Genomic DNA, 25,641 nt, shown 5'->3' with positions numbered 1-25,641 from the left:
ATCTGCGTAAGGGAAGTTAGATGTTACCTCTTTAATAAAAACTTAGGAACCACTTCAAGAGAGATTGAGTGACTGCTGCTTGAGCTGAAATATATATATAGACAAGGAGTCAGAAACCTAGGTGCACATCCTGTTTCACCCACTCACAAACCAGGAGACCATTAGCATTCTTGTTAACTTCATGTTCCTGCCTCATAGTCACCAAAGCACCCTGGAGAAGCTAAAAGGAGGTGAAGAGTGTGACCGAGCCTGAAAATTATAACAGTGTACAAAAATAGTTGTCTTCTACTCACAAACGGGCAGATGGCTCCACTTGGAAGACACAGCCAATTTGGAACATGGCATTTTCATCCTAAAAATGCCTGCCCAATAATTCGACTTTGTATGGACACTTCTGGCTTTAGCTCTTGAGGATTTAAGTAATATCTTACTAGAGGAAGTATTTTTTAATGACCTTTGCTTTCGTGCCTATATTGTCAGATGTCATTTATGCTTCTCTAAAGCACAGCTAAACTAGCTTTTTCTTGATAATAAATTTTTTAAGTTGAATGCTTTTTTGTAAGTTATGCTTAAGATGCTTTGAGAGGGAAAATCAAATTAGACATTTGGGGAGGAGCTACTGGATATGATTTCTTAAAAGAATTTGATACTCTTTGGAAATCTCTTTTAATGGAGAAAATCTGCTTAATTGTAAGTTGGTATGAACCTGTCTGTATCTGTTTTATATGTCCACTTTAGCCTTATTGGGTACAGGTTCTCTGAAATCCATGAGGAGGTAGTTAACGAATGGGCTGTCCAAGAACAAAGTAGGCTGCTTAAGTTTCAAAGCCTAATGCATTAAGGGAGATACACATTGTTACCAAAGCCAAGTTCAGTTCGTTGACTGTGAACCTGCTCTGCCACAGATTCCGAGTCCGAACGGTCCCTGAGTAGATTGGAAGCAGTGACAGCACGCTCCTTTGAAGAGGAAGAAGAGCATCTGAGCAGTAGAAAATACAAAATGTCTGAAGAAAAAGACTGCGGTGGGGGTGATGCCCTCTCCAATGGCATCAAAAAACACAGGTAGGAGAGCCCTTAACAGTCACCATTGCCGACTTTTTCTTTATTATCAAGCCCATTTGAGTTCTTAAAGGTATGCCTTCTCTTCTTCTCCACCCTTTGTTGTATATTTATGTTGCTGTGTCACCGCAAAGAAATGATTTAGTTTAAGTACTTTGTCCATTTAAGAGAAGACCATAACCTGTAATTGTAGGAACAAAGCACAAAGCTTGGTTTTTAGCAGCGTGGTTTCGGGGGAACATAAATCTTTCAGTTGGCGATTTAGAAGGGTTATTCAGAACTCCCTATTGAATGTGATGCTGGGTTCCGTTTTTTCATCATACATCTTTTATGACTTTGCCTCCCAATGCTATTTTAGTTTCTCGTCATTTGATCTTCCTGTTGGTTTTATTAAGAATGGGTGGTAATATTGCCTGCCTGTTGATTCAGTTTAGTTACATTTTAACAAAGACTTTTATTAAGACCCAGGGATTGTTGAACATGTCCATTTTGTACTAATAACATTAGGATCTTTTTCTTCCCTTGATGATTTAGTCCTAGAGATGGTCCCAAATTAATGAGAGTTAATTTATTGAGAGTTCTCCAGTTTCAGCACAAAGGTACAGACACAGTGGGGTGTGTGCATGCTGGTATTCATAGAATAACATATTGATCAAATTATCAGTAAAGGCTAGATCCTGTTGTCATTGTAAAAAGCACTAAGGTAAAAAGTTATTAAAGGTCAATTTCTACAAGGTAATCTTTTGTTTAATATTGGTAAATTGTGCAACTTGAACCCTTTTTCTGTGTCATGATTCTGGCCAGTTGGTCTCAATTATTCTACTGGAAAAATACAACATATCCCTTCTGATTTATGTGTATTTGCCCTTGTAACAAAATGTCTCGTTTTGTACTTAATTCGAAAAGATCAGGGAGTTTAGGTAACAAACTAGATAAAACCAGAGATTTATTTTGTTCGGTAAGATGATGTCCTCTAACCAGGGTTATCGATGGTTGTCTTTTGATGGCATTTCTTGTTTCAAATCACGTGGCTAGCAATGTGTTTTCCTGATTCCCTTTGCAGTTACAGTCAGCTCCTTTGGGGGTCCAGGTCTAAGTATGAGCAGGCCATGAAATACCTAACAGGAAACCTGGCAGGTCTGTCAATCTCTAAAGAGAAGATGACCGTTAACGATTTAAAACAGTGGTAGTCAACCTGGTTCCTACCGCCCACTAGTGGGCGTTCCAGCTTTCATGGTGGGTGGTAGAGGAGCAACCAAAGTATAAATAAAAAAATAGATTTAACTATAGTAAGTTGTTTTATAAAGATTTATTATGCCAAACTTAGCGAACATCTGACATAAAGTACTTGGTAAATAATTATTATTATATGCTTTAACTTGCTGTAACTCTACTTTATAAATTTTATAAAGTAAAGTTACTTTCCTACTTTATAAATCACCATTACTGTGGAACCGGTGGGCGGTTAGAAAATTTTACTACTAACAGAGATACCAAAGTGGGCGGTAGGTGTCAAAAGGTTGACTACCCCTGATTTAAGACATACGTCATGACAGTAAAGTGAGAACACAGGTAGAATCTTTGGACTGTTCACAGAAGCATACAAACGTTGATATAACTGTGAAACATCAGGAGGAGTACTGTGCTTAAATGCTGTCATAGCCTTTGGTTGGAAGGGTATGTCTCTGCTTTTTAGGGCCCGCTGGCCCTTTTGTATGTGTGCTTACTCAAAACAGTTTTTTTGCATTTGAGAGAAATGTATTATACTATGTTTGTGTATTCTGTGTTCTGTCTTAGCCCAAACCCAGAATCGTACAGATGTGTACAGAAAGTTAAGATGCAATTGTTCAAAAAATAAAATCAGAACATGTCACTAAGGAAGCCTGCAAAGAAATATAACTAGATAGTGACCTCGCCAGAAAAGTTAAACTGATAAACAGAATGCAATTTCTTAAGCCTATAAATGTAAAAAACAGTCTTCAGTTATTTAAAGGAAAAGAGATCATTTTAGGAAATTGTCGGCAAATATGTATATAGAAAACATAATTTCTTATTTTAAAAGGTAGCAGTTATAGGAGTTTTTTATTGTAAAGCCTGTCTTTTTTTTCCATGGAGTTCTTCTCTAACTAAATGAACAGCATATGACACACATGATTTACAAGTTTCGTTTTAGAAAATAGGTGGGGTATTCAGTGTTATCAAACCCTTCTTGCCTGCACCTTGAATTGCATTATGAGTAATTTGTGTTTATAATGGGCAATTATTAATATTAAGAGTAATTAAGAGTTAATAGTGATTTTGGTGATGTTTTAGAAAAGCAGATGTACATTGCTATTTGGGGATTGGTTTGAAGTAACTATGAAATCATTTGAAGTTTTCTGTTATATCTTTAATGTGAAATTTGTATTTGACCTTGTCATATATTTGTGTTTTTTTAATATTGAAAAATAATTTATTTATCATTTACTTAACTTGCCCATGAAAACCTTACATTTTCTTTTCATCTCATATCACTTAGGGGATATATACACTTAGTTTAGGAAGAGAAATGGGAAGAATATGGATTATAAATTTAAAAGCGAGACATGAATATTTTAAAACAAAATAAAGAGAAGATATACAAGTTATAGTTCACGTGGACAGTGTTAAATCATGGCTTAACTAATTTGCTTATAAAATAGAACAAGGGTTTTCAACCATTTTTGGTTTTTTAGCCATGGAATCAGTTGTGCAATAGAAATTTAGTGTGTTAACTATTAATAATCTCGGCCACCTTGAAGATTGATGACATTTCCCATAGAGGGATCCCTTCGCCCCTCCCCAATCTCCTGCTGCAGTGGGAATCACCATAGCTACCTCCTGTCCTTGCCATCGGAAACGCTTCAGCTTGACTGTCTGTAGTACGCAGCATAGAAACAACGAGTTTCCTCCACGTGTGACATCATAAGCCATTCCAAACCATCCATGTTCCTGCTTCTGTTAGTGTTAGCACACATACAGTACCTAAGAGAGTACCTGCCACTCGGGAAGTACTCGGTATAAATGTCCCTTTCTCCTCAAAGACAGTGCTTTGGTGTGCTCTGAAGACCCTCTCCTCTTCCACCCAGTTATCATAGGATGGCATCATGGGGTGCACTTTGCAAACCTCAGGCCAAAAGAAACATAACCTGTAGGGCATACCAGCATACTAACTTAATGTTAAAATAAGGCACACTATACTAGTTGAGTTTATTTCTATGATGTTAAAAGTATAAGTATTATGGAATTTTAATTCATCCCATGATATCAGGGGTCAGGAACCTTTTTGGCTGAGAGAGCCATGCATGCCACATATTTTAAAATGTAATTCCATGAGAGCCATACAATGGCCCATGTACGTTAAGCATTATCCAATAAAAATTTGGTGTTGTCCCGGAGGACAGCTGTGATTGGCTCCAGCCACCCGCAATCATGAACATGAGCGGTAGGAAATGAATGGATTGTAATACATGAGAATGTTTTATACTTTTAACATTATTTATTAAAGATTTGTCTGTGAGCCAGATGCAGCCATCAAAAGAGTTACATTTGGCTCGCGAGCCATAGGTTCCCAACCCCTGCATTATATAATTACCAACAAATTGATTCTTCTGTTAACTAAATGGGTAACGTCTTTTTTTTCTTTTTCTTTTCTTTTCTTTTTTTTTTTTTTTGACAGAGACAGAGTCAGAGAGAGGGACAGACAGACAGGAAGGGAAAGAGATGAGAAGCATTAATTCATTGTGGCACCTTAGTTGTTCACTGATTGTTTTCTCATATGTGCCTTGCCTGGGGGGGGAGGTACAGCAAAGTGAGTGAACCTTGGCTCAAGCCATAAGGTCATGTCTGTGACCCCCATGCTCAAGCCAGCGACCCCTTGCTCAAGCTGGTGAGCCTGTGCTCATGCTATCAACCTCGGGGTTTCGAACCTGAGTCCTCCGTGTCCCAGTCCGATGCTCTATCCACTGCGCCACCACCCGGTCAGGCAAGTTGTCTCTTAAGAGTTTGGGCTGAATAATCTGTGAGTTCTCTTCTCAGTCTAAAAATCCTGTGATTGCAAACTGCATTCATGGAAGATGGTTTTTCTACCATATCGAAGTTTTAGAAAACTTCCACAATGTGTCTTAGTATTATTAAGCCTGGGGAGAAAGCAGTGTTTTACTCACTCTGAACTATTGATACGCTGTGTACTCTCCTAGCCAGTGACAGTCACTGCAGAGTTGTGCATGTCATTGGGCTTTTAGGTTAGTTCTAGAGACATACAAAGAATTTATTTAAGTCCTAGAACCAAAAAGACTGCGGAGCTGGAGAACATACAAAATGAATGCTCCAGAGTATACACTGACTTGCTCTGTGGGAAGTGAGCCTGCACCGGGCTGTAGGCAGGTGTGTATTTTCGGGGCTTCTTGTGCATCGCGGTTGTGTTCCAGAGGGTCAGCACTCTATTCTTGCACCTAATTTATTAAGTTTATTCTGAGCTCTAATCTTTTAACTTGTTTGCTTTGACCTCAACTGTTGTATTTGGTAAAGATCATGATATTCATACCGTCGTGTTACTGGATAGAGTGTAGTCTGAAGATACTAATAGGGAACGGATTAGTCAGAATTTGAAATGTTGGGTTCACGTTACGATTCTATAAATGGTGTTCAAATGTTATTCACTGTATTAACGGCACTAGTAGAAGAGGAACCCATATGATCATCCAAATGGATAAAGAAAAAAACATTCAATGAGATTAAACAGTCATTTACGATTAATACCTTAACAAACCACAAGTAGAAGAGAACCTCTTTAATCTGGTTAGAAGCTACCACAAACAAATGATTTGATAATGAGATACTAACCCTTTGAGTTGTACTAACGTTCATGTATGTCCTCGTGCCTCCTGACCATCCAGAGTACATTCATTTTAAAAATGTGTAAGGCAACATTAAAAAAAGGCAAATGTAGCCCTGGCCGGTTGGCTCAGCGGTAGAGCGTCGGCCTGGCGTGCAGAAGTCCCGGGTTCGATTCCTGGCCAGGGCACACAGGAGAGGCGCCCATTTGCTTCTCCACCCCTCCCCCTCTCCTTCCTCTCTGTCTCTCTTCCCCTCCCACAACCGAGGCTCCATTCAGAGCAAAGATGGCCCGGGCACTGGGGATGGCTCCTTCGCCTCTGCCCCAGGCGCTAGAGTGGCTCTGGTGGCAACAGAGCGACGCCCCGGAGGGGCAGAGCATGACCCCCTGGTGGGCAGAGCGTTGCCCCCTGGTGGGCGTGCTGGGTGGATCCCGGTCGGGCGCATGCGGGAGTCTGTCTGACTGTCTCTCCCTGTTTCCAGCTTCAGAAAAATACAAAGAAAAAAAAGAAAAAAAAGTGTTTTTTTTTTAAAAAAAGGCAAATGTATGTTCTTGTTTCCATAAACTGGTTATCAAACAAACATTATTTTAAGTTAATAAAACTGTAACTAGAACCAATTTCATTTTTTGAAAGAAACTTACTACTCATAGTTAAAAACAGTTCTTATAATATCAGGACTAAGACAAGAATGCTTGCTGTCATCTTTTCTATGCAGCATTATTTGGAGGCCATAGAGACAACAAACCCACAAAATTTAGAAATAAGTATAACTGTAAGGCCTGACCAGTGGTGGTACAGTGGATAGAGCATTAACCTGGGATGCTGAGGTCCCAGATTTGAAACCCCAAGATCACCACTGGCTTGAGCGTGAGTTCATCAGTCTTGAGCACAGGGTCACTGGGTTGAGTGTGGGATCATCAATCTGATCACGAGGTTGCTGGCTTAAGCCCAAAGGCTGCTGGCTTGAAGCCCATGGTTGCTGGCTTGAGCAAGGCATCTCTGGCTCAGCTGGGAGCCCTCCTGTCAAGGCACGTCTGAGAGGCAATCAGTGAACAACTTACATGCTGCAACGAGTTGATGCTTCTCATCTCTCTCCCGTCTTCGCTCTCTCTCACTTAAAAAAAAAATTTTTTTTTAAATATTAAGTATTTACAGGCAAGTTAATTTATATGCACCATCAACAAGCAGAAACTGTAGTTAAAATGGGAGGGGGATATTTGGAGTTGTTAAAAAGTCACTGAATAAATCTTATTGAAAAAAGATGTATTATAATAAACTTATGGAAAAACAAAACGTACTGAGAAGAAAACTCATTGTTATAAGGCCAATTAAGGAATTCAGGTTGATCTGCCATTAGGGTAGCTTTCTTTGTTAACAATGTAAAACAAAATGTTTAAAACTTATTTGTAAATAGTAAAAATTGATCTCCAGTAAAAATAAAATTTTTGTCAAATTATCAGTCATCTCAATGTAATCTTAATTAAAATGGCCATGTCCTTTTTTTTGGAAGTTGAGAAATGGATTCTGAAATACGTATTGAAGCACAGAGGTTTTTGAAGAGCCAAGACGCTGCTTGGAAACCAGGCTGGGGGGAGGGGAGACCGACTGTCACAGTGGAGTACGTATCTTCTGTGCAGACTTGTGCTGGAGGCACTGACCTGTGGAATGGAAGTAAAAGGTCCGAAGGCCCGCACATAACGAAACCTGGTGTGTGTCACAGAGGTAGCTAATAGATCGGTGTGGGAGAAAATGGATTGTTAGGTAGATGGTTCTGGGACAGCCATTTACTATGGGAAGAAAGAAGGAAATCATCCCTATTTCATATACATGAATATTAAATTCTAGAAGAATCAAACACCTAAATGCAAAAGGGCAAAACCTTTAGAAGAAAATGTAAAATAATTTGGGAGGATTTCTTGCAACAGAAAAATGATCGAGATTGCAACAGAAAAATGATCGAGCTTGTTTTTATCGGATGCTCATTAATGCCCTTGTACTTGATGTATTTACTTGAGTGGAAAGCCTTCTATTCGTCAGTAAACGTGGCAGGAAGAATCTCAGAGGTTTGTTTTGCTGAGACGGTAGAATGATAGATTAGGACTTGCAGATGGCTGCTTAGTTCACCCTTCATGTATCCTTCCTTGGCTGCTTGAAAATTGAATTACTAGGTAGCCAAATAACAGCTGTCTTCTGTGTGTGACGAGTTCATACAAAGAACATACTGACAAGTTGAAGTCAAAGAGATTGACAATATAAGCCCAGGCAATGTTTTTCTAAGATATATTGAGAAAATGGTGTTGGGTAAATAACAATTATTCACCCAATCTTCATACAGATATGGAGCAAAGTTTTTGGTTGCAGCCTTAATTAGGTCAGGGCATAGGGTTAGTAATGAGTCACCCCACCCAAAGGTCCTCTGGTGCCATGGGAAGAAAAATAATACCCTTGTCCATTAAGACATGGAGTAACTTCCTACTGTCATGTTGTAACCAGGGTCACTTAAGCAGGAGTCCAGATACATCTCTGATTATAATTATTTTTTTTTAAGTGAGAGGAAGGGAGATAGACTCCTGCATGTGCCCTGTGCAGGATCCACCCAACAACTCTGTCTGAGGCTGATGCCAGAATCAACCAAGCCATCCTCAGTGCCTGAGGCCAATGCTCAGACCAGTCGAGCCATCCTCAGTGCCTGAGGTTGACACTCGAACCAGTTGAGCCACTGGCTGCTAGAAGGGAAGAGGGAGAGAAGCAGATGGTCTTTTCTCCTATGTGCCCTGACCAGGGATCAAACCCAAGATGTCTGCATGCCAGCCAATGTGCTGTCCACTGAGCCAACTGATCAGGACCACGTTTCTGATTTTTAAAAGACCCCAGAGTCATGGGAGAAAGCAAGAGTCCTGCCCAGAGTTAATCTGATAGGGCCTGTGGGCTGGAGGGAACAGTGGTTCCAAGGACACAGTGAGTCTGTGGTCTCACCCTACTCCCTGCCCTAGAGTACTTATTTGCTCTGGGAAGTAGAGCACTGTTATTTAAAAAGAAAAAGAAAAAAAGGTACAATTAGAAGCTTACGCAGCTCTATTGTGAGGCTTATTTCTTTAGTAGCCTGTCTCAGTGGCCGAGAGAACAGCAGTAGAGATAGAGGAGAAGCGAGAAGCTTGAGGAGGAGCAGTAGAGGAAGATGCTGGATGCGTTCAAGGAAGTAGAGGTTGGCTGGGGGTACTGCTGCCCGTGGTGTAGACGGACTGCGGCAGGCCTGAAACTAGATGTCTGTCATCAGAGGGCAGCGGAGATTGGACACCCAGGACAGGTTGCCAGGTTGGATGGCAGCGAAAGCAGAGGAATAAAAGCCAGCAGGCCACTCAGATTACGTGAGACATCCATCTCCTACAAAAACTCATTTGGAGATGTCTCAAGAAGTGCCAACTCGGCAGGCAGGGGCTAGATATCAGCAAAAAAGGGTTCAAATGCGAAAACCTTATCTAGGACTACCAGCTGGCAGGCTGTGCGGTTACTTGGGGGTATGTCTGGAAGGGAGATAAAGGTAGTATGAATCTAGGTTGATGGTGATTATTGCTATAAAACCAGGCTATCTTGCTGAATTTATTGCCAGGAAGTAAAAAAATCTCTTAGATATCTTCCCATAGAATCCACCTCTTCCTGCCTTAGTTTAAGCAGCCAGAAGAGGGATTGCTCTTTCCAAAGCAAAGGCTGAGGCTCACAGGGCCCACAGGCCCTTGACCCCTGAAACACCAGTCTGGGCTTGGGACTCTGGAAAAACACAAAGTCACTCCAGGTCTAGAGTTCTGTAAACAAATGATGGTGTGATAACCCTTTCACCTGACTAAGGACTAATTGTTCTAGACCAATGATATTGTGAGCAAATGAGAGCAATTTTCTAGGGCATCCATAATATCAATATATAAAGCTGAAAAAAAGACCAAATAGCTAATGTATTTATGTTGTTTGCCTAGAGAATGAAGAAAAATGAATATATTTTTAGGCATATAATCCCATTTTAAAAACTTTATTATGGAAATTTTCAAGCATACAAATAGAACAATACAATAAATCCTTCATACCTATCACTCATCTTCAATATTATCATGCACCGCATTTCATCTACGGACCTTTCCCCTCTCCTACTCCCCTATAAAATTATAATATATCAAATATAAGATATATTGTTTCATCTATAATTACTTCAGTATGTATCTGTAGAACACTGGGACTCTGATTTGCTAAAACCATAGTATCATTATCACACCTAAAAAATAGTGTTTTAATTGTGGTATTCAGATTCCTCTGATTCTCTCATAAATGTCACTTAGTAATTGGATCTGAAATGTTACTTAATAAAAACATCTAGAAGGCCCACAGATTGCATTTGGTTTATAGGTCTCTGAAATCTGTTTTAATCTCTAGATTTCTTCTCCTCTTCCCCATTTTGTTCTTGCCATTTATTTGTGGGAGAAAGCTGGTCATTTGTCCTGTGCAATAATTCAGTCTGGATATTGCTTGTTGAATTCCCATGGTGTCATGTAGCATATTCTTTCACTCCTGAATTTCTGTAAACTGATGAATTTGTACATGTATATATCGTATATAAACATACATATGTGCATATATAAGGTCTACCGGAAAGTTCTGTCTGTTTTGGAATAATACAAAATATATATTTTTCTTACTGTCAGTAAACTTTATTAAATAATATAATTGCCATTATTATTAATGTTTTCTTGCCAGCGTGAGGGCAATTTGTATATCCCATTTTTGAAAAATGTTTTATCTTTTGATGCGAAAAATTGAACCAGTGCTTGTTTGATATCTTCTTCATTTTTGAATTTTTTGCCCTTCAAACAATTTTGTAAGGACAAAAACAAGTGATAGTCAGAGGGGGCTAAGTCCGAGGAATATGGTGGATGCAACAGACATGCTTCTGTAGCATTTCTTCCTTGTTGAAATTTGTAAAAATTATCAGTAGCCATTGGGTACACTATCACTTCACACATAAGACTAATGTGAATCAACTTTGTTTTAGTTAATTTGCTACGTCAGTATGTATACATTAAGTGATAAAAATAGGCACACATGCGCCAAATAAACATGTGCTTACGTGTTGAAACTTGTTGTGATAGAAATGGACAGAACTTTCCAGTAGACCATATATATATATATTACACACACACACACATACACACACACACACACACAGGTATGAATGTATGAACTCAACTCAGATTTAGGTTTGAATTGTTTGGCACAAAATAATTCATGGGCACACATACCATCCATCCTGTTACATCCATTGAAGTTGTATGCTGTCTGGTTTTTCTTCATTTTGTAATGTTGAGATTGATTCCTGGATCAGGCATTGTCAGTCTAGCACATCCATGTCTTTGAACCTAATGTTGATCAGTGTCTACATCCTCACTTCATTAGGGTCTGCAAAATGGTCATATTACATTGTCATTCTTATACTTTTATTGGCTGGAATTCTTCTGTAAAGACTTCTTATTACTATTTTTTCAGAATACATTTGTTTCCTAACATCCTCCAAATGTAATAATGTATGAACATATGGATTAGATCAGTGATCCCCAACCTTTTTTGGGCCACGGACTGGTTTAATGTCAGAAAATATTTTCACAGGCTGGCCTTTAGGGTGGGGCGGATAAATGCACAAAATAAAATTATGCGACCGGCGTAAAAACTGTGGTATTTTTTAAATATAATTGTCGAACTTACAAGACAAGCATCAAGAGTGAGTCTTAGATGGATGTAACAGAGGGAATCTGGTCATTTTGTAAAAATAAAACATCGTTCAGACTTAAACATAAATAAAACAGAAATAATGTAAGTTATTTATTCTTTCTCTGCGGACCGGTACTGGTCCGTGGCCCGGGGGTTGGGGACCACTGGATTAGATTATTGATCTATTGTAATTAACTTTTTTTCATCTTCAGTCAGGAGGAGGTCCTCTGTGTTGCTTTCTTTTGACAGAACCCCAGTTTTTTCTGTTGTTGTTTTTAGGTGTAATTTGCATACTGTAATCTAGTTGTCTTTGTGAAGAGCTACATACCTTGCTTTCTGATACAAAGAGATATTTCAGCCTTATTTGGTATATTTCCTGCCCCAGACATAGAGTCAGCCATTTCTCTGAAGAGCCACATTTCATTTTAGTGGGAAATAATATTTAGATACAATAGTCTTGAGTAGTGGCATTGTATGGTACTACTGAGTTGGCCATGATCTCCAGTCCTTTTCATTAGAGACACTTATACTCACAAATATAGTATACAAATACTGTTGTTACTAACAATATGATTGGTGTAAAGGGTTTTCAGTTTCTTTTTGGTTCCTTTTACCCTTCTTTCCATCTAGGGACATACAATCAGTGTTATAAGTGTTTTTTGTTGTTGTTTTTTGTTTTGTATGGAAAATAATACAATAATGAATAAATAATATAAGAATAAACTCTGTGTTTTGCATAGTCACAACTGTAAACTTAATTTGCCTCATCCTGTATTTTGAGCCCCTGTTAATGCCAGATTCTATTCCAGGTGCTGAGGTTACAACAAGGAGCAAAGCCCCTGTCCTCAGGGGGAGTCCTTTTCTTTTTTTTTTTTTCTTTCATTTTTCTGAAGCTAGAAACAGGGAGAGACAGCCAGACAGACTCCCGCATGCGCCCGACCGGGATCCACCCGGCACGCCCACCAGGGGCTACACTCTGCCCACCAGGGGGCAATGCTCTGCCCATCCTGGGCGTCGCCATGTTGCGACCGGAGCCACTCTAGCGCCTGAGGCATAGGCCACAGAGCCATCCCCAGTGCCCGGGCCATCTTTGCTCCAATGGAGCCTTGGCTGCAGGAGGGGAAGAGAGAGACAGAGAGGAAAGCGCAGCGGAGGGGTGGAGAAGCAAATGGGCGCTTCTCCTGTGTGTCCTAGCCGGGAATCGAACCCGGGTCCTCCGCACGCTAGGCCGACGCTCTACCACTGAGCCAACCGGCCAGGGCGCTTTTCTGAAGTGGGAGAGGTTGGGCATGTGCTCGTGCGTGGAAGATCTGTTTGTATTTCTTTTTCTGTGAATTGCTTGTGCTCTGTGTTCCCTTTTCTGTGGGAATTTGAACTTAACAATTTTTAGGTGCTAGAACATCATTGGGGAAACTAGCTTTTTATATGTGATTATTAGGGTAGAAAATTTTTTTTCAGGTTTGTCAAATGGTAAGATAATTCTTAGAATTTATCATTCTTACCTCATAGTGAGAAATATATTTACTAAAAAAGCTTTAATAACATTATTAAATAGAAAATCCTGGCTTTTTTGATTTTTCACACCTCTGTATGTGCTCATTGAAAAAAAAATAGAGGTGAACTAGAAAAGTGTAGATATTAAGAGTTACTTGGGTTTGAATTCCATGTCTGCCACATTTTAGACCTTAAACAAGTTAGAATTTCTTTGAAACTCAAGCTCTTCGTCTGTAAAATGGATATAAGAATGATACCTACCTTGTTGGCTTGTTATAATGAGTGAGATAATCTATGCAAAACACTCCCAGTGATTTTAGCTAATTAAATCTCAGGTGCCGTTTTAAGTAGAAATTTGATAAACCCTATGTACAAGTGGGTAAATGAAATGTTCTTTCTTTCTTTTAACATAAGAAAATGACTTAGGATGGATTTTAGATGTTTATATTGTCCTCTGAAACTGAAATTTGGGGAAAAGGTAGCTGAAGAGAAAGTGTTAATCTCTGAATAACATTGTTTTCTTTTGGTGTGAAATATGGAAAATTGCCTTCACATTTAAGTCTCCTGGTTGATTTTTATTATGGTTAAATTGAAATATGGCTTCCCCCCCCCCTATTGAAAATACAAAGGTTTGGCTGCCTACACAAAGCTGGTTGTAAACTTAACTTACATTGTCAGAAGTGTAAACAAGAAGTGTCTAGAGGCTTGAGGCTCTGTTGTTCCTTCCTCGGTCCCTGGAGACAGTACTTGCCCCGTACACAGGTCTCATTACTTGTCCTCCTGATCCCTGGGCTTTTTGAATCTCTTAGGTAAATATTCAATTTCTATTTCAGGTTTGTTTTATATACACTTATAATCCTGAGACTGTCAAAAGAAAAAATTCAAGTTATAATACAATGTATATTTTTGCTTGGCATTTTGCTTTATTTGAAGAGGCACCCTCCACACACAAGAACTCGAGGTTTTGAGTGGTTAGGAAATATCTTTCAGTGTAACTTATTCTTTTAAAGGTTTGGTTATGACTGGATATCTTGACTTCTGATGATGTGAGATTTACAAACACATAGGAGTGTCTCTTTTTCTTTGGAGCTGTGCCAATCTAAATTTCACCCAAAGCAAAAAACTGTCTCAGGACACAAAGTGCTTCGGTCTTGTTTTCTTCACTCGTTAGCTCAGGAGGGATTTTCCTCTTTCAGAAAATACCATATATGATAGCAAGTATTTATAAGGTAAATAAATTAGGGAAGTGATTGTTTTAAAAACCTAGAGTTCTTTTAAAGATTTGTGTGTCTTTAAAACCTTCAGAAAAATTTTTGTTTATTAACAGCTTATCAAAACACATTCATTACATAAAATGTGATATATCCTAATCATGGGCTGTAACCTGCTATTGAGTCATGTTGATAGAGCACCATACTGAGTCAGGATTTGAGACCTTACTATGAACTTCCATTTTCCCATAGTAAGTATTCTCAAAGGCAATTTCATGTTAATGTGGCAGTGACTCACACTAATTACACATCCTGATTCTCAGCCAGGAAGTGTTGTCACTGCACCTGACAAGTGTGGAAAACATAAATGACTGTACCTAGGACTGCATACTGTTACGCTGTGTCATGAGACATTGATCTAAGCAGATAATGTGATATGTGGTAGAGTAGGGGACAGTTTTTGGGAGAGGGGAGAGATGGAGCATAATGCCACACCAGTGCTAAAGTCAAATAGTATGTTTGCTTGAATATTAAGAGAGCATAGTTGGGGCCGTTAACAGTTTTTAGCAAAACAGGTTTCTGTGGTCAACTAAGTAGATTGTTTAGAACAGGGGTCCCCAAACTTTTACACAGGGGGCCAGTTCACTGTCCCTCAAAACTGTTGGAGGGCCAGACTATAAAAAAAAACTATGAACAAATCCCTATGCACATTGCATATATCTTATTTTAAAGTAAAAAAACAAAACGGGGACAAATACGATATTTAAAATAAAGAACAAGTAAATTTAAATCAACAAACTGACCAGTATTTCAATGGAAATTATGGGCCTGCTTTTGGCTAATGAGATGGTCAATGTCCGGTTCCATATTTTTCACTGCTAGCCGTAACAAGTGATATGACGTGCTTCCGGAGCCGTCACGCGTGCATCCCGCGTCACCGGAAGTAGTATTGTACGTGAGTGACGCTGCTACATACAGTACTCCAGGAGCACAGGATATGGATGCTGACTACCAATGAAAGAGGTGCCCCTTCCAGAAGTGTGTCGGGGGCCGGATAAATGACCTCAGGGGGCCGCATGTGGCCCGCGGGCCATAGTTTGGGGACCCCTGGTTTAGAACATAGGTTCTTCACATATTGTTTGACTTTTGTGCTCTGGTGTTTGAGGGTTTTGTTTGTTTGTTTGCTTTTTTCTGCAGTGAGAAGCATGGAGGCAGACAGACAGACTCCCGCATGTGCCCTACTGGGATCCACCCAGCATGCCCACCAGGGGTGATGCTCTGCCCATTGGGGGTGTCGTTCTTCTGCGACCGGAGCCATCTCAGCACCTGAGGCAAAGGCCATGGAGCCATCCTCAGTGCCTGGGCCAACTTTGCTCCAATGGAGCCTTGGCTGCGGGAGGGGAGGAGAGAGATAAAGAGAAAGGAGAGGGGGAGGGGTGGAGAAGCAGATGGGCGCTTCTCCTGTGTGCACTGACCGGGAATCGAACCCGGGACTTCCACACACTGGGCCAATGCTGTACCACTGAGCCAACTGGCCAGGGCCTTTGAGGTTTTTTTAATACCTTAAATATATTGTCAGGAATTCTAGTAGGTGAAGGTGTCCCATGACCATAAGAGGACGAGGATCACCAGCTCAATGTGCTTTCTCTTCCGGGTTTGGTTTCAGCTCTCTGAACTTAGTATAGCTGTAGAACTTTGGTAAGCATTTAACCTACCCATGCCGTAGCGACTTCACCTCTAAAATGGGCAGTACCACATAAAAACAGTCCAGAAGCAGGATGGCTAGTCCCTAGGTCTGTCTGGTTTCTAAAGCTGCCGTCTTCTGACTGTACTGTCAACTTCACATCCAGAGTTGTTTACAAGATTGTGCGTGATGCTTAAGTTGGATTATCAATTGGTATATATAAAGTATATACTTTCACAAACTCCGTAGCTTTTGAGTCTCAAAATATCTGTTATAGATAGGGCACATATTATTATGTCCTCAGTTTTACAGATGAAGTAACTTAAATGCAGAAAGTTTGTCTTCCTCATGATCACTTAACCAGTAAGTGATAGAACCTGCATTCAAACCAGGTCTTGTGACTTCAGAGCATCTATTCTTTTCTTAAAATTTAGATTCTTTATAGATGTTTAGATTAACAGAGATCTTCATACCTAGACAAAAGGCTTCATATTCTGAAATTTAGGGCAATTTGTCCCATCCTTTAATAATGCAGTTCTGTTTTCCTTTATGTGATAATTTCTAGAGAATTAGCATCATAGCCCCAAAGCATTTGTTAAGCACCCATCTGCTATTGGCTCAATGCTGGGCACTTATTACACATTCAGGTGGCCATGGCACTTGCTCTGGGTCTGTATAAAATTTCCACTGTGTTGATATGAGCGTACCAAAGAGCATGGATGTACTTCAAGTTCTGCCAGTTTTAAACAGATCGGGGATAAAAATTTGTTCAATTTAAACAACCCTAGAAAAATAATTTTCTCTTCTAGTAATCTCCGGTATCTACCAACTTCTAGCAAAGCAAAATACTCCAAAGGTTGCAGGACTAATTAAAGATGTAACGTTTTCATGGAAATTGTTTCTCCTCGGTAATTATTCATTCTCTTACTATCAGTGAGAACTAAGATTGGGGCTATTTTCCTTCAAGATATGATGGATGGAACCTGTCTTATCAGAAAGAACAAGAATAGCTCAGAGAGCCAGGTGCACTGCTTGCATCTGATTGCGTTTTAGGACACTAATCTTTCTTAGCAGAAGAAACCTTCCTAGGAAAGAGGAGGAATGCTATGCTTTGCAGTCCAGATATTTCACTGTGCTGAGCGCAATCAGAAAGGAAACAGAAGGGAAACTAACATATATGTCAGATAACTCCCTTGAAGGTATTGTGTGTCACAGAGCAGGAAGGAACCAGAAATTCAACTCTTCCTAGACATTCTATCCCTCTGATGGTAAGCAGTCAAAAACATCTCAGGTCATTTAAAAAGGAAAGGAAATCAGGCAGTTAAGTGGGCTAAAGCAGATCGCGAACCATATTCATTCTGAAAAAAATGGGTGTGGTTTAAAAGGAAAATAAGCCTAAACAGTTCAGACCCACAGAAACAGGCAGTGTGAAAGAGCATTTGTAGAACAACACTGCTTTTACTCAGTCCATGCTGCCTCTCACTGTGTCTTCTCTTACTATTTATCACATAGTTCCCAAACTCATGTTTCACAGATATGAAGTCCTTGTCTGTGATGTTCCAGGAAACATACAGCCTGTTAAATAGTTTTGCCCCAGAGTTGAATTCAAGTACCAATTGTTGCCCTCAAGTACTTAACACCTTTTCAAAGGTCCCACCAATACCTTGCACTGCCTGCAACCAGACTCTTTATCCAGTGGGAGCACATTCAAGTACCAGGATGAAGTATTTGTTAGTACAGGGGGTCCTTGGGTTACGACAGCCTCGACATATGACGTTTCAAGTTTATGACGCTCATTCCCATAAAATGGGTTGAGAACATATGACTCATGAGCCAGATGTGGCTCTTTTGATGGCTGCATCTGGCTCGCAGACAAATCTTTAATAAAAAAAAATAATGTTGGCCCTGGCCGGTTGGCTCAGTGGTAGAGTGTTGGCCTGGCGTGCAGAAGTTCCGGGTTCGATTCCCGGCCAGGGCACACAGGAGAAGCGCCCATCTGCTTCTCCACCCCTCCCCCTCTCCTTCCTCTCTGTCTCTCTCTTCCCCTTCTGCAGCGAGGCTCCATTGGAGCAAAGATGGTGGCCCAGGAACTGAGAATGGCTCCTTGGCCTCTGCCCCAGGCGCTAGAGTGGCTCTGGTCGCGACAGAGCGACGCCCCCGAGGGGCAGAGCATCACCCCCTGGTGGGCAGAGCGTCGCCCCCTGGTGGGCGTGCTGGGTGGATCCTGGTCGGGCACATGCGGGAGTCTGTCTGACTGTCTCTCCCCGTTTCCAGCTTCATAAAAATACAAAAAAAAAAAAAAAGTTAAAAATATAAAACATTCTCATGTATTACAGTCCATTCATTTCCTACTGGTCATGTTCATGGTTGCAGGTGGCTGGAGCCAATCACAGCTGTCCTTCGGGACAACACCAAATTTTTTTGGATAATGCGTAACGTACATGGGTTGTTGTATGGCTCTCGTGGAATTACACTTTAAAATATGTGGCATTCATGGCTCTCTCAGCTAAAAAGGTTCCCAACCCCTGCCATAAAAACTTTAAAAAATTGAGATGTGTTTTGGCTTACGCCATTAGCATCATACTTTTTTACACTCATTTTTTATTTTTTTGTTACTACAGTACAGTGTACAGTATATTTATGTCCTTTCCTTTATCTGTAGCTTAGTTGTGTTTTTATGTTCTAGACAAGTGGTTCTCAAAGTGTGCGCCCTAGAAGATTTCCAGGTGCGCCCTCTGGTATTCCAGAGAAATATGTGCCTGTTGGGGACCAAAAAAACAACAGGGTTTTTGGAGTTTAGATTTTTGGGGGGGACAGAGATGTGGGAAATTGGCTGTAAGCTGACAGTCTGCCCAAGCCCCCACCTCACTTGCCTGATTAGGTTGCAAAAGGCTGTTAAGCTGTGGTGCTGTATTGTTTACACTACCCCCCACGTTCTCCAGAAAGACTGGAGGCAAGTTTCTTCTATCCTTTGTTTGGTGTAAAGTTAAGATGATATGTATGGTGGGGGTTTTCTGAACTTGGTAAAATTCTTGGGTTGCCTTGGAAATATGATCAGAGATCTCTTTGATTTGCTAATGGCCTCACTTTGCCCTATAAATAAAGCAAGATGCGATTTTTGGGTGCACTTTGTTCTTGCCAGCAGCAATTACAGGGCCCTCCCGACTTCATATTTTCTTAATTCTGCATTTGTTTTTAATTCCACACCATTCCCACTCAGGACCTGGAATTACTAGCTGTGCTGGTTCACAGTATGTTCCCAGATATAAAAATAAAAATAAATATAGTTACTTATTATACCATTTCATTATGGAAATACTGCTCTTTTTATTAACACACAATTATTATATTATTAACACATCATTATATTATTTTTAGATAAATACACCCAAATAAAGTGGATAGATTTCTCAAAAAGAAGCATGATATTGAAGAATCTGATTCTGGAAGTGAGCAAAAGTTAAGTGTGAATAAAATAGGACTTGAAGGCTGATAGGCAGAATTTAATTTATAGCATTTTCCCATTTTTCATCACTTAACACTGAACAATATGATTGGATTAGAAGCCCATTCACAGAAGCTTCAAGTGATTTTGGTTTAACATTAACAGAAGAAGAAGAACTAGCAGCTATATCCACTGATCGTGGATTGATGATTAAACATAAAGAATTGTCTCTTGAAGCCTTTTGGATTTCTATAAAAGAAGAATATGTGGCAATATATAAGAAAGCTTTGAACATTTTACTACAATTTTCAACATCCTATTTATGTGACTTAGGATTTTCTACCCTCAACACAATTAAGAGTAAAAAGAGAGGAATTCTTCAATGTATTGACGAGGAAATGAGAGTTTGCCTTTCAAATATATGCCCAAACATTGAAGAAATCGCTAGGACACATCAGACTCCCGCTTCTCATAAACACAAGAATGAAAAAAACACATTCATGCCAGGACCTGCTGAATTTACTAAATCTTACTAAGAATATATCTATATATATATAATGATCACTTTTTTTTTTAACCCCTCTTTTACAAATTCTAAAAAGTGTAACTCAAAGAATGTAACAAAATTGTTTTTTAATGTCAGAATAAATTTAATTTTGTCATATTTATTTCATTTAAATACCATAAAAGCACACTTGGACTTTGTATTTTTTTTCTTTAATATTTGACTTAATTATTACCATATTTCTCAGAAATAGTGTGCCTACAATTAATTGTAGGATTTTAAATGAGCCCCAACTTTAAAAAGTTTCAGAGCTACTGTTCTAAACTATGATTTTACAACTATGTTAGGATAGGAAAGTGACTTAGGCTGGGATGTGTTTTGACTTAAATTCAGGTGGGCCTGAAGTGAGGGGATCCAGTTGTCCAAAGGGACATTTTCTTTTTCTTTTCTTTATTTTAGGTGAAAGGAGGGGGGATATAGTGAGGCAGACTCTCACATGTGCCCCGACTGGGATCTACTTGGCAACCCCTGACTATGGCCATTGCCCAAGTACCAAGCTGTTTTTAGCACCTGAGGCTGATGCACTCGGACCACTGAGCTATCATCAGTGCCCCGGGGCCACACTCAACCCAATGGAGCCACTGGCTATGGAAGGGGAAGAAGGGAGAGAGAAGCAAATGGCCGCCTCTCCTGTGTGCCCTGACCAGGTATCAAACCTAGTATGTCTCTACCCCAGGCTGACACTGTATCCACTGAGCCATGGCCAAGGTCAGGGACAACTTTTTTCTAACCTGAAGGATTGGTTCACAGGTATTCTGTCATCAGTCTATTTTGGCTTGGAAATGTGTTGGCTCTGTCGACTTTTTTGTTCATCTAGTAATGGTGATAAACTAACAAGACTAACAAGTACATTTACAATGTTACCGACGGTGGACGATGAATCATAAATTTTTGAAAATCAGTATGAAGAAGAATTTCAAATTTTGAATATATAGTTTTAACTTACTAAAATCAAACAATACAACCTTTCACCTATGTAGATCCAGATTTATTAAATGATAATCATAATTTTTATAATTTCAAACATCAAAAATGAAAATGATCTTAAGTTAAAAAAAAATTACCACAAAATTAAATAGTAATATCAAATAATTACATGAAATTATCCCAAAGAGCTTAAAATAAGAAACCAGGTTATTGGATTTTTATGAGAGGCATGGTAACTAGGGAAGCATGACTAGTCTTAGAGCTCTTATCTTAGACTTGTACTGAGCTGCTTCCAAGACTCTAGCGGCTCATTTTAGTTGAAGACATCTAGGAACAGCTTAAACACCCAACTGACCAGCTAACCCCATCACTTCCATGTCTGACTCAGCCTGAGTTTCAGTGCTGCTTATAAGAGGCTTCAGAGTGGTACTCTTGGTATGCAGAGAGAACTTGAAGTTCCTATTTATGTTGGAATTCAAACCTTGAAACTGGTAGAAGGGACATTACAATATAAGTCATGCAAGAAATGAGTTATAAGTGATATATATGCTCTTTTATAAAGACCTGTCCAAGATTGCTTCTGTTCCAATGGGGAAAGATAGATTTTAGGAATTTACTTGTATAGGTGTAGTTAGTTATTTTTAATTGTGTTGCTACTAATATATTAAACAAAATATTTTATATGTAAGATGTCTTTGAAGATCTTAATTCTTTTTTCTTTTTTTTTTTTCTTTTTTGTATTTTTCTGAAGCTGGAAACGGGGAGGCGGTCAGACAGACTCCCGCATGTGCCTGACCGGGATCCACCCGGCACGCCCACCAGGGGGTGATGCTCTGCCCATCCGGGGCGTCGCTCTGTTGCAACCAGAGCCACTCTAGTGCCTGGGGCAGAGGCCAAGGAGCCATCCCCAGCACCTGGGCCATCTTTTGCTCCAATGGAGCCTCGGCTGTGGGAGAGTAAGAGAGAGACAGAGAGGAAGGAGAGGAGGAGGGGTGGAGAAGCAGATGGGCGCCTCTCCTGTGTGCCCTGGCCGGGAATCGAACCCAGGACTTACGCACACCAGGCCGACGCTCTACCACTGAGCCAACTGGCCAGGGCTGAAGATCTTAATTCTTCATATGTATTACTACTATAACTTTAGTTAATATTACATGATTGTGAAATAATACTAATTTTAACACTGTAGACATAAGACTTAACCAACTTTGTAGGAGAAACATTACTTACTTTGGTTGCACGAGAGCATTATTTCCCCATGATAAAATCAGATTAAATCAACATAAAGCTGAAATTCTTGTTTTACTCCTTGGTTTACATGTTAAGACAATATGAAACATCTTACTGATTCCAAATACAGTGGTACCTTGAGATACGAGCAGACCAACATACAAATTTTTAAGATACGAGTTGCGACTCGGTCAGTATTTTTGTTCGAGATCCAAGTGAAAGTCCAAGATACAAGTCCTGATTCAGGAAGCTGTTACTAGTTGGCTTGTTGATGCACGGGTCCACTATCAGCAGCACAACACCAGCACCTCGTTCTTCCTCACGTGTTACCCGCAGAATCAAGTCGAATCTCGTGCACTGTACTCATTCTTGCATCGTTTTTGCTTTTTTTTTTTTTTTTTTGTATTTTTCTGAAGCTGGAAATGGGGAGAGACAGTCAGACAGACTCCCGCATGCGCCCGACCGGGATCCACCCGGCACGCCCACCAGGGGCGACACTCTGCCCACCAGGGGGCGATGCTCTGCCCCTCCGGGGCGTCGCTCTGCTGCAACCAGAGCCACTCTAGTGCCTGGGGCAGAGGCCAAGGAGCCATCCCCAGTGCCCGGGCCATCTTTGCTCCAATGGAGCCTTGGCTGCGAGAGGGGAAGAGAGAGACAGAGAGGAAGGGGGGGACGGGGGTGGAGAAGCAAATGGGCACTTCTCCTATGTGCCCTGGCCGGGAAATGAACCCAGGTCCCCCACACGCCAGGCCGACGCTCTACCGCTGAGCCAACTGGCCAGGGCTCGTTTTTGCATTTTTTACTAAGTTTTTTTGTGTGTTATCATGGGGCCGAAGAAAGTGAGTGTAAAGGACAGTGGTGAGAAGAAGAAGAGAATGATGTCGACAGAAGTAAAGCAAGAAATAATAGAAAAACATGAGCGTGGTGTATGAGTGATTGAACTGGCAAGGCTGTACAACCGCAATATATCTACAATTTGTACCATCCTTAAACAAAAGGATGCTATCAAAATCGCAAATCCAACAAAAGGAACTATAATTCTGTCCCAGTTAAGGACAAATATCCATGAAGAAATGGAGAAGCTTCTGCTGGTATGGGTGAAAGAGAAAGAGCTGGCAGGAGATACAGTGACGGAGACTGTAATATGCGAAAAGGCACATATTATTTACAGCAACTTGAAGAAAGAACCATCAACCTCAAAAGAGGCAGCAGAAGATACATTTAAGACAAGTCACGGCTGGTTTGAAAATTTCAAGAAGAGATTTGGCATCCACTTGGTGGTGAGGCATGGTGAAGCTGTGAGTGCTGACACTGAGTCAGCTGAGGAGTACATTGCATGTTTTGCTGTGCTTATCGCAAAGGAAAGCTACATCCCCCAACAAGTGTTCAACTGTGATGAAACAGGATTGTTTTGGAAGAAAACGCCCCGGAGGACTTTCATCACTGCAGAGGAGAAGAAGCTGCCAGGTCATGAACCCATGAAGGACCGTCTGACCCTTGCATTGTGTGCAAATACTAGCGGTGACTGTAAAGTAAAGCCACTGCTAGTGTATCATTCTGAAAATCCTTGAGCCTTTAAGACTCAAGATTCTTAAAGAGAAACTGCAGGTTATGTGGCGCGCCAATGCTAGGGCATGGGTTGCACGGCAGTTTTTTATTGAATGGGTAAATCTCGTCTTTGGTCCTGCAGTGAAGAAATATCTTCAAGAAAATAAACTCCCGATTAAAGCATTACTAATCCTTGAAAATGCTCCAGCCCTGGTCTTGAAGATGACATTCTCGATGAGTTCAAATTTGTGAAAGTCCTCTACCCCCCACCCAACACAATTTCAATCTTGCAACGGATCAGCAGGTCATTTCCAACTTTAAAAAACTTTACACAAAACACTTGTTCTGCCGCTGCTTTGAGGTGACTAAGAATACAATTCTAAGCTTTCAAGGGTTTTGGAAAGATCACTACAACATGGTGATATGTTTACGCATTATTGACTTAGCATGGCAAGAGCTTACAAGAAGAACCTTGAACTCGGCATGGAAAAAGTTGTGGCCTGATGTTGTTGCAGACAGGAACTTCAAAGGATTCGAATCAGAGACAGACCGAGGTAGAAGCGTTGGAGGAGATTGTGTCCCTCGGAAAGTCGATGGGTCTGGAGGTAGATGAGGGTGACATAAACGAGCTCGTCATGGAACATGTGGAGGAACTCTCAACTGAGGAGTTGAAGGAGCTACAGATGATGCAACATACGGAGCTTCAGGAAGAGATTAGTAGTGAGGAGGAGAGATAGAGTTGGAGAAAGTGATTTCTACAAGTGAAATTAAAGACATGTTGGCAATGTGGGAGAAGCTTTCAAGTTTCATTGAAAAGAAACACCCAGTAAAAGTTTCAACTGGTCGTGCTTCAGCACTTTTTAAATGACACTTGTTTGTCACTTTTCCGTAACATTTTAAAGGGTAGGCAACAGCAAACCTCTTTGGATAGGCTTTTATTCAAAAGTCCTACAAGTGAAAGTGCCGAAAGTGCAGCCAAAAAGGCAAAAACAGGTGATGATTAAATGAAAAATATGTAATGTTAAACTTAGGTTAAGTTTAAAGTTAAGAAAGTACAAATTTTTTTTACTGACTTAAAACCACCAATTTTATTATATCTCACAATTCTGTATCAAGAATTCAAGCAGAGCTCAGATGGGCAAGTTTCGGCCCCATGTGGCGTCACCGGGGCCGCTTGGGGACACTCAGGTAACGGCTGGTCTGGTCTGGAGGGTTCGAGACTGCTTGCCCCTGTATGCTCTTGGCAGGAGCAGCTAGAAGGCTGGGTTTAGCTTGACTGGTCCCGCTCCCACATAGCCCTCCCCATGAAGTTTCAGAGGCACAGAGCATCATTTCTGCCATATTCTATTGCTCAAACAAGTCACCAAGGCCAGTTCCAATACAAGGGGAAAGATTCTTCCTCTCAAAAAATTTTGCAGCCAATTTTATTTTTGTTTTATTTATTTATTTTGGTATTTTTCTGAAGTTAGAAGCGGTGGGAGGCAGTCAGACTCCCACATGCGCCCCACCACGATCTACCCAGCAGGCACACCAGGGGCGATGCTCTGCCCATCTAGGGCATTGCTCTGTTGCCACCAGAGCCATTCTAGCGCCTGAGGCGGAGGCCATGGGCCAGTCCTCAGCACCTGGGCCAGCTTTGCTCCCATGGAACCTTGGCTGCTGGAGGGGAAGAGAGAGATAGAGAGAAAGGAGGGGGGAAGGGTGGAGAAGCAGATGGGTGCTCTCCTGTGTGCTCTGACTGGGAATCGAATCCAGGACTCCCACATGCTGGGCTGACACTCTACCACCCAGCCAACTGGCCAGGGCCTGAAAGTGCATTTTTTTACAATTAAGTTTTTGTGGTTTCATTTTAAGTCAAGAAAGTACAGTTTTAG

The 25,641-nt window shown here is 40.6% G+C and overlaps 1 protein-coding gene across 8 annotated transcripts in view; it reads left to right on the top strand.

The window, feature by feature from the left end:
- The window catches only part of OSBPL1A (oxysterol binding protein like 1A), a 264,920-nt gene that overhangs the window by 165,746 nt on the left and 73,533 nt on the right, over nucleotides 1-25,641 (top strand). For all 8 annotated transcript variants that reach the window (XM_066246326.1, XM_066246325.1, XM_066246324.1 and 5 more), the window contains one exon: nucleotides 906-1,062. In XM_066246326.1, coding sequence (XP_066102423.1) covers nucleotides 906-1,062 — 157 coding nt within the window. The remainder of the gene's footprint in view (nucleotides 1-905; nucleotides 1,063-25,641) is intronic.

Source organism: Saccopteryx bilineata, chromosome 11 (assembly GCF_036850765.1).
Source record: "Saccopteryx bilineata isolate mSacBil1 chromosome 11, mSacBil1_pri_phased_curated, whole genome shotgun sequence".
Lineage (NCBI taxonomy): Eukaryota > Metazoa > Chordata > Mammalia > Chiroptera > Emballonuridae > Saccopteryx > Saccopteryx bilineata.
Note: the sequence above shows the minus strand (reverse complement) of the source record. Positions and strands in the feature narration are given on the sequence as shown.